The sequence below is a fragment of the Rhinolophus ferrumequinum genome, chromosome 3 (assembly GCF_004115265.2).
Source record: "Rhinolophus ferrumequinum isolate MPI-CBG mRhiFer1 chromosome 3, mRhiFer1_v1.p, whole genome shotgun sequence".
Taxonomy (NCBI): domain Eukaryota; kingdom Metazoa; phylum Chordata; class Mammalia; order Chiroptera; family Rhinolophidae; genus Rhinolophus; species Rhinolophus ferrumequinum.
The window spans coordinates 88,377,182-88,393,480 of record NC_046286.1 but is presented as its reverse complement, the minus strand read 5'-3'; the positions used below and the strand labels follow the sequence as shown (position 1 = coordinate 88,393,480).

At 35.8% G+C, this 16,299-nt stretch overlaps 1 protein-coding gene across 6 annotated transcripts in view; it reads right to left on the bottom strand.

Annotated features, from left to right (window-relative positions):
* PHACTR2 (phosphatase and actin regulator 2) overlaps positions 1-16,299 on the bottom strand; it is a 230,057-nt gene that overhangs the window by 109,094 nt on the left and 104,664 nt on the right. Inside the window, exon 1 of one of the 6 annotated variants that reach the window (XM_033097877.1) lies at positions 4,066-4,311. The exons of the other annotated variants lie outside the window; for them this stretch is intronic. Coding sequence (XP_032953768.1) covers positions 4,066-4,111 — 46 coding nt within the window. The 5' untranslated portion in view covers positions 4,112-4,311. Of the gene's footprint in view, positions 1-4,065; positions 4,312-16,299 lie in introns of those variants that run through there. 6 annotated transcript variants of the gene reach the window in all.

Below are 16,299 nucleotides of genomic sequence, written 5' to 3'. Positions count from 1 at the left end.
AGAAATGTAAGGAGACCAAAATAGCCAAAATAATCTTGGACAAAAGGAATAGTGTTAGAAGACTTACATTCTTCTGTTTCAAAACTCACTACAAAGTTAACAATAATCTAGACAGTGCAGCATATTAATAGACATAGGTCAATGGGATAGAATTGAGAATTCAGAAAGAAACCCTTACATATATTGTCAATTGATATTTGATAATTGACATATACTGTCAATTGATATTTGAAAAGGATGCCAACACAATTAAATAAAGAATAGTCTTTTCTGCAAATGCTGCTGGACAACTAGATATTCACACACAAAAGAATGACACTGTAACTCTACATCACACGACACATAAAAATTAACTTAAAATGTATCATAGACCTAAATGTAAGAACTAAAACTATAAAACTCAGGGGAAAAAAATAGCTGTAATTCTTCTTGACTGTAGGTTGGGCAATGGTTTCTTAGATATGACACCAAAAATACAAACAAAAGAAAAAACAGATAAACTCAATCAAAATAGCAAAGTTCTGAGTTGCATACCATAGTATCAAGAAAGTGAAAACACAACCCAGAGAATGGGAGAATGTATCTGCAAATCATATATCTGATAAGGGACTTGTATCTAGTATATAAAGAACTCTTATAACTCAATAATAGGAAGGCAATTAGCCAACTAATACTGGGCAAAAGCCATGAATAGACATTTCTCCAAAGAAGATATATAAATGGCCAATAAGTATATGAAAATATGCTCAATGTCATTAGTAATTAGGGAAATGCAAATCAAAACCACAATGAGCTACAACTTCAAACTCGCTAAGACAGCTATAATCAAAAAGATAAGTGTTGGCAAAGATGTGGAGAAACTGGAACCTTCATACACTGCTGGAAGGAATGTAAAATGGTACGACAGCTTTGGAAAACTGTTTGGCAGTTCCTTAAAACGTAACACAGTTACCATATGGCCCAGCAATTGCATTCCTAGATATATACCCAAGAGAAACGAAAACATATGTTCACCAAGAACTTGTACATGAAGTTCATAGCAGCACTATTCATAATAGCCCAAAAGTGGAAACAATCCAAATGACCATCAAACTGATGAATGGATAAATAAAATACAGTATATACCTACAATAGAATATTATTTGGCAATAAAAAGAAATGAAGTACTGATACATGTACAACATGAATGCCCCTTGATAACATCATGGCAAGTGAAAGAAGTCAGACACAAAAGGCCACATGTTTTATGATTCCATTTATATGAAATGATCAGAGTAAGCAAATGTACCAAGACAGAAAGTATATTAGTGATTAATTAGGGGCTGGGGGTTGAGAAGAATGGAAAGAGGGATTGACAGTTGCACAACAGCACTGTGAATATACTAAAAAAAAAAGAATTTTACACTCTTTTTTTTTAAATTTATTGGGGTGACAATTGTTAGCAAAATTACATAGATTTCAGGTGTACAATTCTGTATTACATCATTTATAAATCCCATTGTGTGTTCACCACCCAGAGTCAGTTCTCCTTCCATCACCATATATTTGATGCCCTTTACCCTCATCTCCCACCCCCCACGCCCCAAATTTTATACTTTCAATGGATGAATTTTACAGTATGTTAATTTTATATTAATAAAGCTCTTTTTTATAATATAAATAATAGGTCTAATGGCATATTTTCAGAAATAATTATTAATGGTCTTCCTAGATCCCAGAGAAAACAGATGTAGCCTTAATCGGAAAGGTTCAAGAGTTTGAAATCAAGAGAGTGAAAAGCAAGCTAACTTGTAGCCTACGATAATGATTCTTACAAAGCCCAAATTAAGTATAAACTATTGGACTCTGTTACTGATTCATGAGACACAAACAGATTGTCCCCCATTAAGTATTTAAAATTAGAATCATCTTCACCACTGTAATCCCTGGTAGCTACTCGAGGCTTAAACAACTAGTAGATGACTGAAATCAAAGAGAATAAGAATCTTCACACCATTTGTAAAGCCAGACTTAAACAGCTAACAAGGAGCGAACAAAATTCTTGGAAGAGTAGAGAGTCAGACATTCTCAGACTCAGAGAAGAACTCCAACATGAATAGAAAACTTAGACATGACAACCAAATGTTCTTTTTGTGTTGTTGGTTTTCATTTTCATTTAAGATCTGATGGCAAAACTTCAGGGAAATGAAGTAATGGTACTAGACTTCAAGAAACTAAGTGGATATCATGAGAAAATTACTCCACACTTAAAATACCAAAACTTGAGTCATAACCTCTTTCATCCCTTAACTGACAGAACAAAATGGGAAAACCTTCTACTCACATGTCTACATTGGTCACTTCAATATATACAAACTTTTAAACAACTAAACAGAGGACCTGCAATTTAACACCACTCCATGAGCTATTTCTCTGAAATATCTTTTATGGTCAAGAATAACTTTTTGTCTAAATTACTTTTTGTATAAATAAACGGCACAATCTCTCAACATGATTAGTCAATTTATCAGGAATTATAGCAATCTGGGTTATTTTTTGCTGTACTGGGTAAGAGCTAAGACGGTCACTTTTCAGGGTTCTACTGTGCTTCTTAGTCATCATTTATGGGATATTCCTTGATTTTTTTTGCAAAGGCAAAATTTACTCTCCTAATCATAACTCCCTAACAATATTTTTTTTGGCAAAAGAACTAAATTTAGGGCAGGACTTTATACCTGATATACTGGAGGACTGATTTAATTCTCTGCTTTGCCAGTGCAGAAATTTAAAAATATAACTCTTCCTTAAAATGAAAAGAAGTCACTTTAAATTTTAAAAACAAAGGAAACTAAGCCTATTTGCATAAAATAGTTTTCTAAAATTAAGATCCAAATTGACACCCCTTCCTCCAAATCCCCAGAAAGCTATCAGTATGAAGTGTCTGATGTTCTGGAGGGAGCCCTGTACAACCTTGTCATTAACAGTAAGGGAAGGTGCGATCTTTCTTTGGATTCTGATTTCTCTCCTTTGCAGATGGTTGTTCTCTTGGGGCATTCACATAAGCCCCAGCAAAGCTTATGCTACTTCAGGGAGTGAAGCTCCACAATATAAACAAACCGATGTGGGTAAAGGTTGGGATGATAGAACTCTATCCATTTAGAGACATCCTGGAGCTGATTAAAAATACCTTCATCTGTGCCCTGTCATTTCCTTTCAGCAAGAACCTGTTGATATTTACACAAATGTCTCAAGGAATAACTTGAATTGTCAGTGGAAAAATATCAAAATAATACCTTTTAAATTTATTTCATTCTCCAATCACGTTACGCCATCAAAAAGTTGTTTATCCCTACACTGCTGGAGAAATGCCAGACGTACCTTCCTTCCCTTTTTTTTTTTAAATGTAAAAAACAAACTTAAAAAGAGGTATTATAACTCCGGAACGTTATACAGGTTTCCACAAAACGAACTGGAGCCTTCCATAGCTGAGTTCATGGGCTATGTTTCCCCCAAAATTTACAGCTTATGCGTCTTACATCACCAAAACAAATATCATTTGAAACAAGCATTTTCTTTTTGTCGTTACTAAGTATTCAGCGTTCTGCCAGGATAAGAGAAAGAAGGCAATCAGCACTTCTACCACGAAAAACAAACCATAAATCAGTTGAAAAGCTTGAAAGAATTCAGTTCTGGTCTGTTCAGAAGCCAAGCGTAAAGACAGAAAAAACCTGTTGGCACGTTTATCTTACTCTCTAAGTTTCGCGTTCTAAAAACACTGTAATACGCAAAAGGCGTTTCTGTTCAATTTCAGGCTCAGAAGTTAACTCAGATCAAGACCAAAGAGGGGCATCTCCTACAGAAAATGGAGCCTGTGCCTTTAAAGTAAAATCGGCCGGATCCCAAAAGACATTCCACTTTTCCACGACAAAGAGTTTGGGGGAGCGCTACCTCTCGGGTTTCTCCGAGGGACTTGGCGGGTTCGGGCAGAGCCAGACTAGTCGAGGAGCCCTCGACCGTCCCAGCTGCCCCGGGAAGCCCAGCGCCGGCCCGCGCTGCGGGGGCGCATCGCGTGCGCCCGGGACTCACCGCTGCTGGGCTGCGGGGACAGCGTAGAGACCGAGGTCTGGCCCATGTCTAGGGTCGCAGGGCCAGGTCCAGCGATCACGCGGCTCTTTTGGTCCTTCGATCATGGGTCCGCTCGCAGACAGATTTCCAAGCGTTCATTTCCCGGTCTGTGCGGAGCTACCCGCCGGGTCCCCTCACCTTCTCCCCTGCGCGGGTCTCCTAGCCCGCCCGGCCGCAGCCGGCGCGGCGGATCCTGCCCAGCGGATGCCTGTCATTCCTCTATGCAGATTAGCTGGGGTCAGGGGTCACGGAGGAGGAGTGAGGGGGAGAGGGCCAGAGGGAGGGTAGGAGGGGGAAGTAGGGGGCGCAGATGTGGGGAGGGGAGAGGCCGGGGCTGGTCCAGCCGCGCCCGCGGGGGAGGTGAGACCGGCACGTTCTCCCCCACCCCGGTCCCCCAGGGTAGTAGAGAGTTCGGGCGACTCCCTTTTAACTTAAAAGGTTCAATGTCAAACGATCCTTTAGGGCTGGAAGAAAAGGAATTAAAGTACTTAGTCACGGTACTTAATTTAAGAAAATTTGTTTCTTTAAAGGTTAATTCCTTCCTCACGTTCTCTTGCAGTATGGCAGCACTGTTTGATGTCTTTTATGTATGCATTTCTTCTTGTTTTAAAAATTATCTTCCTTTTAACATATAGAATTGACAAACACAACATTGGCAGTCTCAGTCAGGTCGGACAATAAATCTGAATGATGAATGTATGTGTGAGATCAATAAAGTATACGCTTTGCTCTCTACCAGCTAAAACTCTAAAAAGATGCTCACCTCTCCTATATTATAAAACAATCACTGTGAGGACTATCGGACAGTGGTAAAGTGTTTAAAATATACAAAAGGTGAAAACAACAAAGACAACAGTAACTTATTTTAGAAGTCAACATTCCCTAAAAGTTGAATTAAATTTTATTATAATATCCTATTAAATCTCAGTCTTCTTGAAAATGTGAATGTAAATAAATACTCTTGGTATTTACAATTAATGATTAGACTGATGAGTAATCCAGACCATACACAGACACACACATATACATATATACATACATACATATATATATATATATATATAGCATTAGACTGGATGGTGGTTACATAAACGTATTAGCTTTATGAAAACTCATTGAGCTGCATACTATGATTTGTATCCTTTTTTGAATGTATATGTTTTATTAAACAGTAAAAAACATGCAATACATTTAGGTCACTTGCCACAGCTTTCACTTTTTAGATTTTCCTATATATTCAACTCAAAGCTATAAAAAGCTACATAGTGTATATATATGATAAAATAATCTGTTATCTAATGCTTTAAACATGAAAATCGTTTTTTCCTAAAGTTTATGTCATTTGCTTTATTTTTTAAAAAGATATTTGTTTGTCTGTTTCATCATGGTTAAATAAGTTGCCCTATTTTTTAACACCCAATAGCCCACCCTCATTGTGGGAAAGATTTTCCCCCCTAGAATAGTGTGATTAATTAATTATCTACTTCCCTTTGCCAAATTCACTCTTAAGAAACCCTGATTTTTTTAATGAAATTGAGTACCAAGATGTGAGTTCTAACTAGGACACTGAAATTAATCTTAACTAAATTTCCTTAAAAGTGCAAAAATGTGTTTTGGGAACACATTCCAGCTGGAGGGTTCAGCAGTGAAAATAAACAATTACAATGTTTTTTTCCATTTCTTTGATTGAGGTTGCCTTAAAACAACAAAACAACAACAAACCTAGGTTAAGTGTTCTCTCAACCTAAATTGAGAGAACTTCTCATCCTTTCTTCTATTGATAGAGGCTAATTAATAACAGAATTCACTGAGTAGAGGAAATACTTAACTAAATTTCGCACATTAAAATATGTAAATTTAATGATTTTAAAGATTGACAAAAGTTAAACTGTGAGGTACAGTATTTTTGCTATCGTTACTTCTTTTCCTTTAGAAACAATAATGTGTCTTTTTATTTCTTCTACAAATTCTTATATCAAACATCAAAGAGGTACTCTATAATTCTAGTCTTTCAGGATTCGCTAACTCTATCTATATTTACGTTATTCAAAACCTTTCATGATTTGCTAGTTAATATAATCTTAACCTCATCTGGGATTCTTATAATCCCCTGATCGGGTTACCTGCTTTTCTCTGAAACTTTTCCAGTTCCATTACATTATCCGTGAAGCATGTCAACCAAAGTTGCAGGAAGTGTACACTAAGGTTTCTTTATAAGGGTGGGACAGTTATTCTATTCGATTTGCAGAGCTTCTGATGGGACTTGGCATTTACATAGCCTTTTTATCACAGCTAACAAATTATACTAATGAGCATAGAAAAAGTCTATAGAAATCCCTAAATTTCATTTCTAGGTCATAACATAAAGGTTAGAATTTATCATTTAACAAGGGTATTTTAAGATAATTCCCCCTCCTCCCAAATTGCCTTATTCTTGCTTTCTTAGAGCTCATCTGCTATTATTCAGCCAACTCACAGTTTTCTAAGCATTCTGTGTGTTAATCCTATGGGTCTATAGTTTAAACTGTGGGAATGTTTAATGTCATCTGAAAAATATGGATATTTCTCTATTACCTCTTTCCAGGGAATTTATAAAAATGCTAAACAAGATTAGTGCCAACAGCTATCTATAATTCTTCAGCATTTGTCCCACTGGTCCTGTTCTTTGATCTATATTTCTAAACCAATCTCTTATTCGGTGATATCCTAGTAAATATTTAACCACTTTTGTCTGGGGGTAGGTGACAGGACTGAGTTGTGATTTGTAGTGTTTGCCGGTTTCCATGATGTAAATACTCCTACAATGGCCAATTTGACAAGCAGTTAACTGGCTTGCAAAATTTATGTCAACTGGTTTGCAAAATTACTGGACATTTGACAACTAGCCTGTATGAGTTGACTTCGGCATACCACTACTTTCATCTTTTATAATACACTGCCACCAAATCATACCATGACTGCATTTCAGGAACCATTTATGTTAAACCTTCTTAAAAATACAGAATGATGGCATCTACTGATTTTTCAACTATTCAGTCTAAGTATTTTTTGATCCCTGACAGAACTTCTGTGAATTACTCATTTAATTCTGTAAAGAAATTAAATTGAGTGGATTAGTTACCTAGAATTTTCCCTTCCGGGAGCTGGTTTGTCTTTTGACAAAGAGGTTGTACTTTCTGAGATTTTCAAGCATTTCGCCCTGTAACACAAATTTCACTGGCCAGTCCGATTGCAGGAGTTATTGAGCTCACCCATCTGGAGTACCCAAAGTACTTGCACTTGCACTCCTAATGAATGGAAAACACCATGTTTACTCTATCTAAAAGTAGACATAAACCTAAATTTTGGCATCTATTGGTGGAAAACTCCTTCCCTACTAGGTCAAAGTCCAAATTGCGACATAATTTGGTGGCTAGAGAAATGGTTTACAACTGCGACAGTCACCACTACTATCCTGTAACTTAGCTCACAGCCAGCCTTTTCTACAAGGCCAAATCTAACCTTGGAGTGGGAGAGAGAGTGAGGCCTTCCTCCCTGAGAGCACAAATGCTGTGAATAGCTTCCTGGGTGTTTGCTTTGCCCAGATGGTGGGTCACAGCAGGGGTGGCCCAGGAAACAACAGTGGGTGGAGGCCACTTACAAGTAGATGAAGGTCCTCTTACTAGGCACCCTTATGCCTAGAACTTAGCCATGAAGGACCAGTGAGTTATTGATATATTTCCCTGAGTAAAGGAATAGGAGTCATGGAAAACCCTTTCCTAGTGGGAAGGAAATGAAACCAAGTGATTAAAATTAGTAGTTTATCGAATAGGATTTTAAAAAAATGTATGTTTGTTTTCCAGATACAATGGTTAGAAGAAACAACAGAAATTCACAGATCATCTAACGTATTATTTTAGCCAATTATTTTCTTTCTACCTACCATTATTAGATTTATTAAAAGGCAGAACGTTATCTTTTCTCCCTTCCTCTGATGGAGCTGCTAGAGGGCAATTTTTATACTTACAAGGCTATTTTAACACAAGCGGTTCTAATAATCACATAAAAGAAAATATAACTCAAAAACTAAAAACTGATGTGCAAAACTCTTAAGTGTTGAGATAGTTTTGTTTGTTTTTGTTTTTACTAGAATATCTGCTGGTTTTTAAAAACTTTGTATTATCTTAAAACTTGGCTGCATTTTGTGAGTCAGTTTACTTAGAAAAATATAACTACTAAAAAGCAAATAGAAGTTTAACTATTTCTTATAATTTCAGTTGAAATTCTGTGTATGTAACTAGTGTTTACTTTAAAAATATTACTCATTAGCAATTGCAACCAAATATTTCCTATGGCTTTTATTTTGACAATTGTGAGAGATTTTAGTTTTAACACAATAACACAAACACAGAAAGGAGAACTTTGGACATTCTAGTTATATTAAAAAAATATTGTAAAAAAATACAACTTTGGACATTCTAGTTATATTAAGCATCAGTAGGAGAGTAAAACCACATTCCACAAGTGTTAGAACAGGAAGTAAACCTGTAAGACAGGCTTTCCTTTCCTATTGTTCTCATATTTTTATATGTTTTATTTCCTGAGTTTTCCTTCTACTGCTTGCTCAAGCTGAAGAGATTAACAAAATACCTTGCCCTCTGCCTTTGTGCAGAGGGTGTGGTGTGTCTCACGTGTGCTTACTTAGTGACTGGGCTGGAAGTTGGAAGATTTACTCTGGAAAATAAAGACCTTGAGGGGTGGTGCTAAATTTCCTTTTCCAAAAACTTTCTCTCACTCCAGGTGAAAAAGTGTGTAATTTACTGCACTTCATTTCATAAGAAAAACAAATACTCATCCACTGCATATAAAGCTCTGACAACTGCTATAAAAGTAATAATCTTTAATTTACTGACCAAAAATCCATACAGACTAGTGCTTAAAGACATCTTTAATAATTACTGCCCAATTTACAGAAAATAATTGCTTCGAGTAAGGTCCAAATCACTGTTTTAGTAACTATCACATCCATCTCTAGACTATAACAAAATATTGGGCACATAGAGGGCACTTAATACACATGTGGTAAATAAAAGAATAAACATTGATATTATCTCCTTAATTACAGCAGCCTGAAGTATGGATGGGAAAAAAACATACATCTAGGAAAATGTGTATGATTTTGGTAATAGTATGTAAACTCCATAGTAAGACAATATCAAGTCTGGCAATGACTGTAAATTTCCTTTTCTACATATAAGGTTCTGTACTACCTGTGGTTTCAGGCATCCACTGGGTCTTGGAATGCATACCCCGAGAATAAGGCAGGACTACTGGATATTCTCATATATACTGTTTTTTTCCCTGTATATACCTACCTGTGATAAATTTGATTTCTAAATTAGGCATTATAAAAGAGTAACACCAATAACTAATAATGAAATAGAACAATTAAAACAATATACTGTAATGAAAGATCTGTGAATGGCTTTGGGGCCATTGTTAAGTAAAATAAAGGCTACTTGAACACAAACACTGTCCAACACAGTCAATCTGATAACCAAAAGGGCTACTAAGTGATTAACAGGCAGGGAGCACTTACAGCCTGGATACGCTGGACAAAGGGATGATTTGTGTCCTGGGCAAGGCGGAGTGGGACAACGCAAGATTTCATCACGCTACTCAGAATGGCAGCAATGTAAAACGTATGACTTGTTTATTTCTGGAATTTTCCATTTAATATTATCAGACCACAGTGGACTGTGGGTAACTGAAACTGCGGGAAGAGAAACCATGAACAAGGGGGGAACTACTGTACATGGTGGAGGGTGGGTGTTGTAGCTTACAAGTAAAAGATTATAACAATTATGGAGGTGTGTCCCACCAAGAGGTAAGGATGAATGATGATGGGCTGCTAGAGGGAATTTTATTAATTGCTAAATCCACATCTCTCCAATATAGTCAGCAATTCTTTCTAACGATGCCTCAAGAACATGAAGCACTTCCTAAATAAAAGAAAGATCAAATTCAGATTGCAAGCGGTTAGTAGTCTTTGTTCCTTTATTGCTTACAACTTGTTGAGGAATGATTTTAAAACTCTAGAAGCTACCGTTTTAAACAGTTAAATGAATCTTGGTAAATATGTACAACCACCACCACAGTCAAGTTTTAGAAAACTTTGAGAACCCTAAAGAGCTCCATCGTGCTCCTCTGTGGCTAATGCCTATCCCACCTCTTAGCATCAGGCAACTACCAACCTGCTTTTCTTCCCTAAAGTTTTGACTTTTCTAAAATTCCATATAAATGGAATAATACTATATGCAGTTTTTTATAGGTATTTGGCGTATTTCACTTAATGTTTTTGATATTCATTCATGTTGTTGTATGTATTAGTATTTTTTTCTCTTTTGTTCTGAGTAGTGTTCCATTGTGCAGCTATCCCAAAGTTTGCTTATCCATTTACCAATTAATGGGCATTTGGGTTGTAACTGTATTTCATTATATTTCTATTCTATGAAAATACATAGGATCTACATTATATCATATGTATGCTAGTTCTGTATAAATAAGAATTCACTTATTGGTTCATTATTCACTTATTGATGCATCATTTATTATGCATCTCCTTTGTACCAGGCTCTGTTCTAGGTACTTGTGATATAGAATTAAACAAGTAAAAATACTACACTCATAGAACTTGTATTTTAATGAAGAAACAGAAAATAAGCAATGAACATAATAAATTAGTAAATTTTATAGCAATTTAGAAGATGAAAAGTTCTTTAAAATCAACAGAGATGGGTAAGAGAGACTGGATTGGTGTGTGATGGTCAAAATAGTCCTCACTGAAAAGGTGATATTTGAGCACAGACTTGAAGGAGGTGATAACGTTAGCTATGTGGCTATCTGGGGGAAGAGTGATCCAAGCAGAAGGACCAGTAACATAAGATAGGAGCATGCCATAGGCCTGTTTGAGGAACTGTAAGAGGCCAGTGTGTTTGGCGTTGAGTATGGGAGGGGGAGCTAGGAGGGGATTATAAGCCATGTAGACCAGAAAGACTTTCGTTGACCAGAAAGACTTTGGCTTTTACTACAAGTGAAATGGGGAAGCAATGACAATTTTAAACAAAGGAATGACACGATATGACCTATATTTTAAGATCACTACGACTTCTGAATGGAGGATAGAGACAAAGTTGAAAGCAGAGAGACCAGGAGAGACAACAGGAATAATCCAAGCTAGAAATGACAGTGACTGAGACCAAGTTGGCAGCAGTGGGACAGATAAACATGTACCTGGATTCTGGATATATTTTGAAACTAGAGCCAAATTTCTTCATGGGTTGAATCTGGGGAGTGGGAGAAAAAGGATGAAGCAAGGATGACTTCAAAATTTTATCGGAGCAATTAGAAGGACAGAGTTGCCATGAATTAAAACCAGGACAACAGTGAGTGGAATGGGTTTGGAGTAGAACATTAGAAGTTCAATTTTGAGTAGTTTGGTAAACATTCAAGTGGAGAATGAAAACAATCTTAGGTGTCATGAAGGAAAAAAAATCAGTCTATACCTAGGCACATCCTAGTGAAATCGAATATCAAGAATATAGAGAAAATTTAAAAAGCAGATAGAAAGGACAGATGCTATTTGAACAAATCACACAAAAAATCCAAGAAGACAATAGAATTGTATTCTCTTGGTGGTATGGAAAAACAACTGTCAACTTACAATTCCATACCCAGATAAACAATCATTCACTAAATCAACCCCTCATTAAAAGTGAATAATCACTAAAGGAAATTGTACAGAATATTCCTCAGTAAGAAAGAAAATGAGCCCAGATTGGGGGCTAAGGGAGGAAGGGCGATGCAAGAAACATCAGTAAGCACAGAAATGGATAAAATGATAGTGAATTTAATAACTACTGGCTGTATAAAATGGAGAAATAGTGAATTTTTAACATGTAAAGGTTTTAATTTTGACCAGAATAGACAAACTGGAAATTTTTTTAATTTGTTAGAAAATGTATTGTTTCAAATAATAAGAAAAACACAATAATAAGCTTCCACATCCGTAATTAAAAGTAAGGGGTATAAAAAAAGTTTCACTAATTCAAATAATGAAGAAATAAAATGGGTGCAAAAAGAGAAAAAGAGCATGCTAAAAAAGACACAAATGAAAATGGTGTATGTAAGTCCACATTAGTAATTGCAATGAATATGTAAGGAATATTCTTATCTAATGAAAGAGACTAAAAGATTGGAGGGAGCAAAAATTCAATACATCTCTCCATCGGGTAATTTTAGGAGATACAACTAAAACAGCAAAAGCTGAATAAAAGTATGAAAAATATATACCAAGAAAATACTCCCAAAGGCAAATTGGTATACCAATATCAATAACAGATTAATTAAAATCAAAATAATAAACAGCACAAAGGGACCTATTATTTAATGGTAAAAAGAATAACAAGAAGGTAGATGTACAAATTATCAACTAATATGCCTCTACCATCACGACCTTGAAATACAAAAAGCAAAAACATAGTATTACAAGGGCAATTTAACAAATCTACAATAATACAGAGATTTTAACATGCCAGAAGATCAAGCAGACAAAATGTTTTTAAGTTAATAGATTTGAACAATCCAATTGAAAATCTTGATGTAATAGATATATGTAGAGACCTGTACTCAAGAAATAGCAACTATATATTGAATAAACACTGGGTCATAAGAGAAATCTCAATATATTTTAAAGAATTCACTATACAAACCACAGCCTCTGACTGAAAAGTAATTAAATGTATTGGCTTTTCAGAAATCAGTAAGAAAAACAGTTAAAAATAGAAACAAAAACCCCTCTCACAAGTTTTTGGAAACTAAAAACAAAACACAAATGCACTCCTAAGTGATAGAAGGAAATCAGACTGTGACTTAGCAAATGTTTAAAACTAAACAACAATGTACTACATTGTTGACTTTGTTAGAAAGTACTAGGGAGCATTTGGAATTGTGCTAATGTGGTAATTAGAGATATATTTAAAGCCTTAATTGCATTTACTTAAAAAATAAGAAAGATTTATTTGGGGAAAAATAATATACTAACAAATTAATTAGGTAAGTATTAAACTGCTGAAGCTAAAACAGAAAAGAAAAAAGAAGAAAAATAACAAAGTAAGGAAATAATAAAAATAAAGGCACAAATGAAATAAGAACAAAAAATCAAGAGAGGTGATTCACTGCTTTGGTATATTGAGTACTTTCATTCATCCAAGTGAAAAGCAAGGGTTGACTCAATGAATTAAGAGAACAGTCTGCATTTTTGAATGGAACAAGTAATTGGAATGTAGGTGAAGACAACTCAAGATGAAGAACAGAACTACCAGGTAGTTGTAAGAACTGAAACATCACGAGTAGGAAAGTGACTTTAAAACTTATTTTGCATTCAGGGAAAAATACAGATGCATTTTTAGTGTTATTTAAACCACTTCCATCATTAAATAGCTCAGCATTCTATAACTAAAAACAGATGAAGAACTCGCATCCACTGCTTAGCTTTGTTTCCTTTAGAGTAAATATCTCCCTGTAATAATTTTTATTTGTAGTACAATGGTATCTTTAAAACTTCAAATGACATCTTAAGAGAGTCACAAATAAAACCAGTAGTTTCTCATATTTAACTTACCTTCAACTGTTCTTTACTTTTGTGCTTCTGGTATTTTAAAACAGGGGGGAAAGCCATAAGGTTCGTTCCTAAAAACGTATTTAGTTTCATTAGAACTTAAATCTGAATCTAATACATGCCAACAAGTACAACAACCCTCTAGAGAAAGTTGTACTGTGTTTTCCCGAAAATAAGACCTAGCATCTTTTGATTTTGCATCTTTTGCAGCAAAAATTAACACAAGACCCAGTCTTATTTTACTGTAATATAAGACTGGGTCTTAACTAACATAATATAAAATAAGACGGGGTCTTATATTAATTTTTACTCCAAAAGATGCATTAGAGCTGATTGTCCGGCTTGGTCTTATTTTCGGGGAAACACGGTACATATTGAAGAGGCTTTATCATATAAAATAGATTTCAAAAACTGCCAGTTACTTCTCAATTAAGGAAAGTTGATACATTCTCCAAATAGCTGATAAAGATGGGAGCCAAGAAGCGGGGTGAGGCAACTTGCAGGTGTTCAGATTTAATCTTTCATCAAAACAAGATTTATTCAGGGAGAAAACATATAACCACACAGTTAAGAAGTAGACATACAAAATGGGCTTGGAATACAGCCACTTTAAATCTACACACCACTTTCCAAAGCAATGAGGCTCTTTTACTAAAGGATTTTCGTTCCCCAACTTCTCTAAGCAGAAGACTTTCAATTACAAGAAAGCACAGGGAAATTTTTACAAGTTACAGAGGGGTGCACTATATAATAAGAAGCAATCTTTACCTGAAATAGTGATTTGTTATGCTTTAAAGGAGTATTGTTTTATTATTTATTTGTTTGTTTAGCAGGAGAAAATGCTGTGGATTTTGCTTTGCTAAAATTTTCCAAAACCCACATAAAGCCCCAAAGATTTCACTGTTTCTTCAGATTACTATTTGGTTTCTTCTTTATAGGTGTGTATACAGCATTATTTTGTAAACCAGTAACACAGTGATTTGTTTCTGTAAACTAGTGATGAATGCAATATTAAGCTACATTTATTAATAAAACAGTCAACATTAATATACATTTTCCACTTGAGTCTATGATTTTAGGGTGATAATTTTTGCTTTGTTTTCAAGTTAAATGTTACCCTATTTCATCTAGAGTTTTTCATAATATGCAAAAGCACTCTTTTGTATTTGTGTTTTGGTGTGTTCTATTATTTATATCAATATAGAAATATCTAGTACTTTACTCTGAAAATTGGTATTACTATCTAGAGAGTGAGACTTTCTTTCACAGCTGGCCAACACTGAAGATACTAAAAATTCATGGCATATTTTCTTCCCATCTTTTATCTAGGTTTACCTCAAGTCTTGGTTCTCAAACCTCTGTTCGTCTCCCTCTTTTATTAACATCTAGAGGACTCATCCTCGGGTTTTATTTTCTATGTCTACATGGGTTGATTAATTCCTGATATCTGGCTGCCAGTTCTCCTATATCTTGTTTTAAAAGACATGTTCGCTTAGACGTTAAATCTTCTGCGACCTAAATCTACATATTTCCACAGCAATCTCCACCATGGAAACTTATCCCAAGGCTGTCCCCTCATCTCTCTCCTGCATGGGGCTGAATGTCATTTGGAGGTCATGCCTTGTTTACCATCATGAGACCAACACAGAGCCAGAACATGGGTAAGGGCTCAGTAAGCATGTATTTTATATATGAATGAATGAATGAATGAATGAATGAATGGATGAATCTGATCTGTATCAATGCACTATTTAGATCTGTGGGTACCAGGGGAACAAGGAAAAGGAAATTGAGGATGTAGTAAAAGTATTGTGGGGTTCACTGCCAGATCTAATCAGTAGTATCAATAGAATACCATTTACAGATGAGTCCTTACATTTTTTGATTCAGGAATGGAAAAAACAGAGAATCTGAAGATTGCCATCATCCACTGACTACATACATTTACGTTTTCAATATCCCCAGTTAAAGCTTTGTTCAATGTCTCCACTGATATAACTGGCCTACGTCTCGTCAAAAATTGATTTGGTTAAAATACGGCAGTGAGAAAGCTAAACAGGAATGTTCATTTACACACACATCACTGCATACAGCTCAATGGACTGGAGGGAGGGTTCTCGTTTACTCTGCTTTTGCAGGAAGGACACGTGTGACTAAACTAAGGTAATACAAGAAATGTTCCTAAACATTGGGGGTGTGGTGGACAGACGCTAAGGTGGCTCCCTGGTATTCACACATTGTGCAAGCCCCTTCCCTTGAAGGCAGATGGGATCTGTGACTTTCTTCTAACCAACAGACTATGGCAAGGATGTATGTGATTCCCTGCATGTGATTACGTTACGTAAGATTGTAACATCGGGCTTGCTAGGAGACACTCACTCTCTTCCTGGCTTTGAAGAAGCAAGTCCCATGTTGTGAGGTGCCACATGGAGAGGGCCCCAAGGCAAGGAACAGAGGATAGACTCTGGCTTGCAGTCGGCAAGAAGCTGAGGCCCTCGGTTTGGCCTTCTGAAGGAATGGAATGCTGCCAGTAGCCA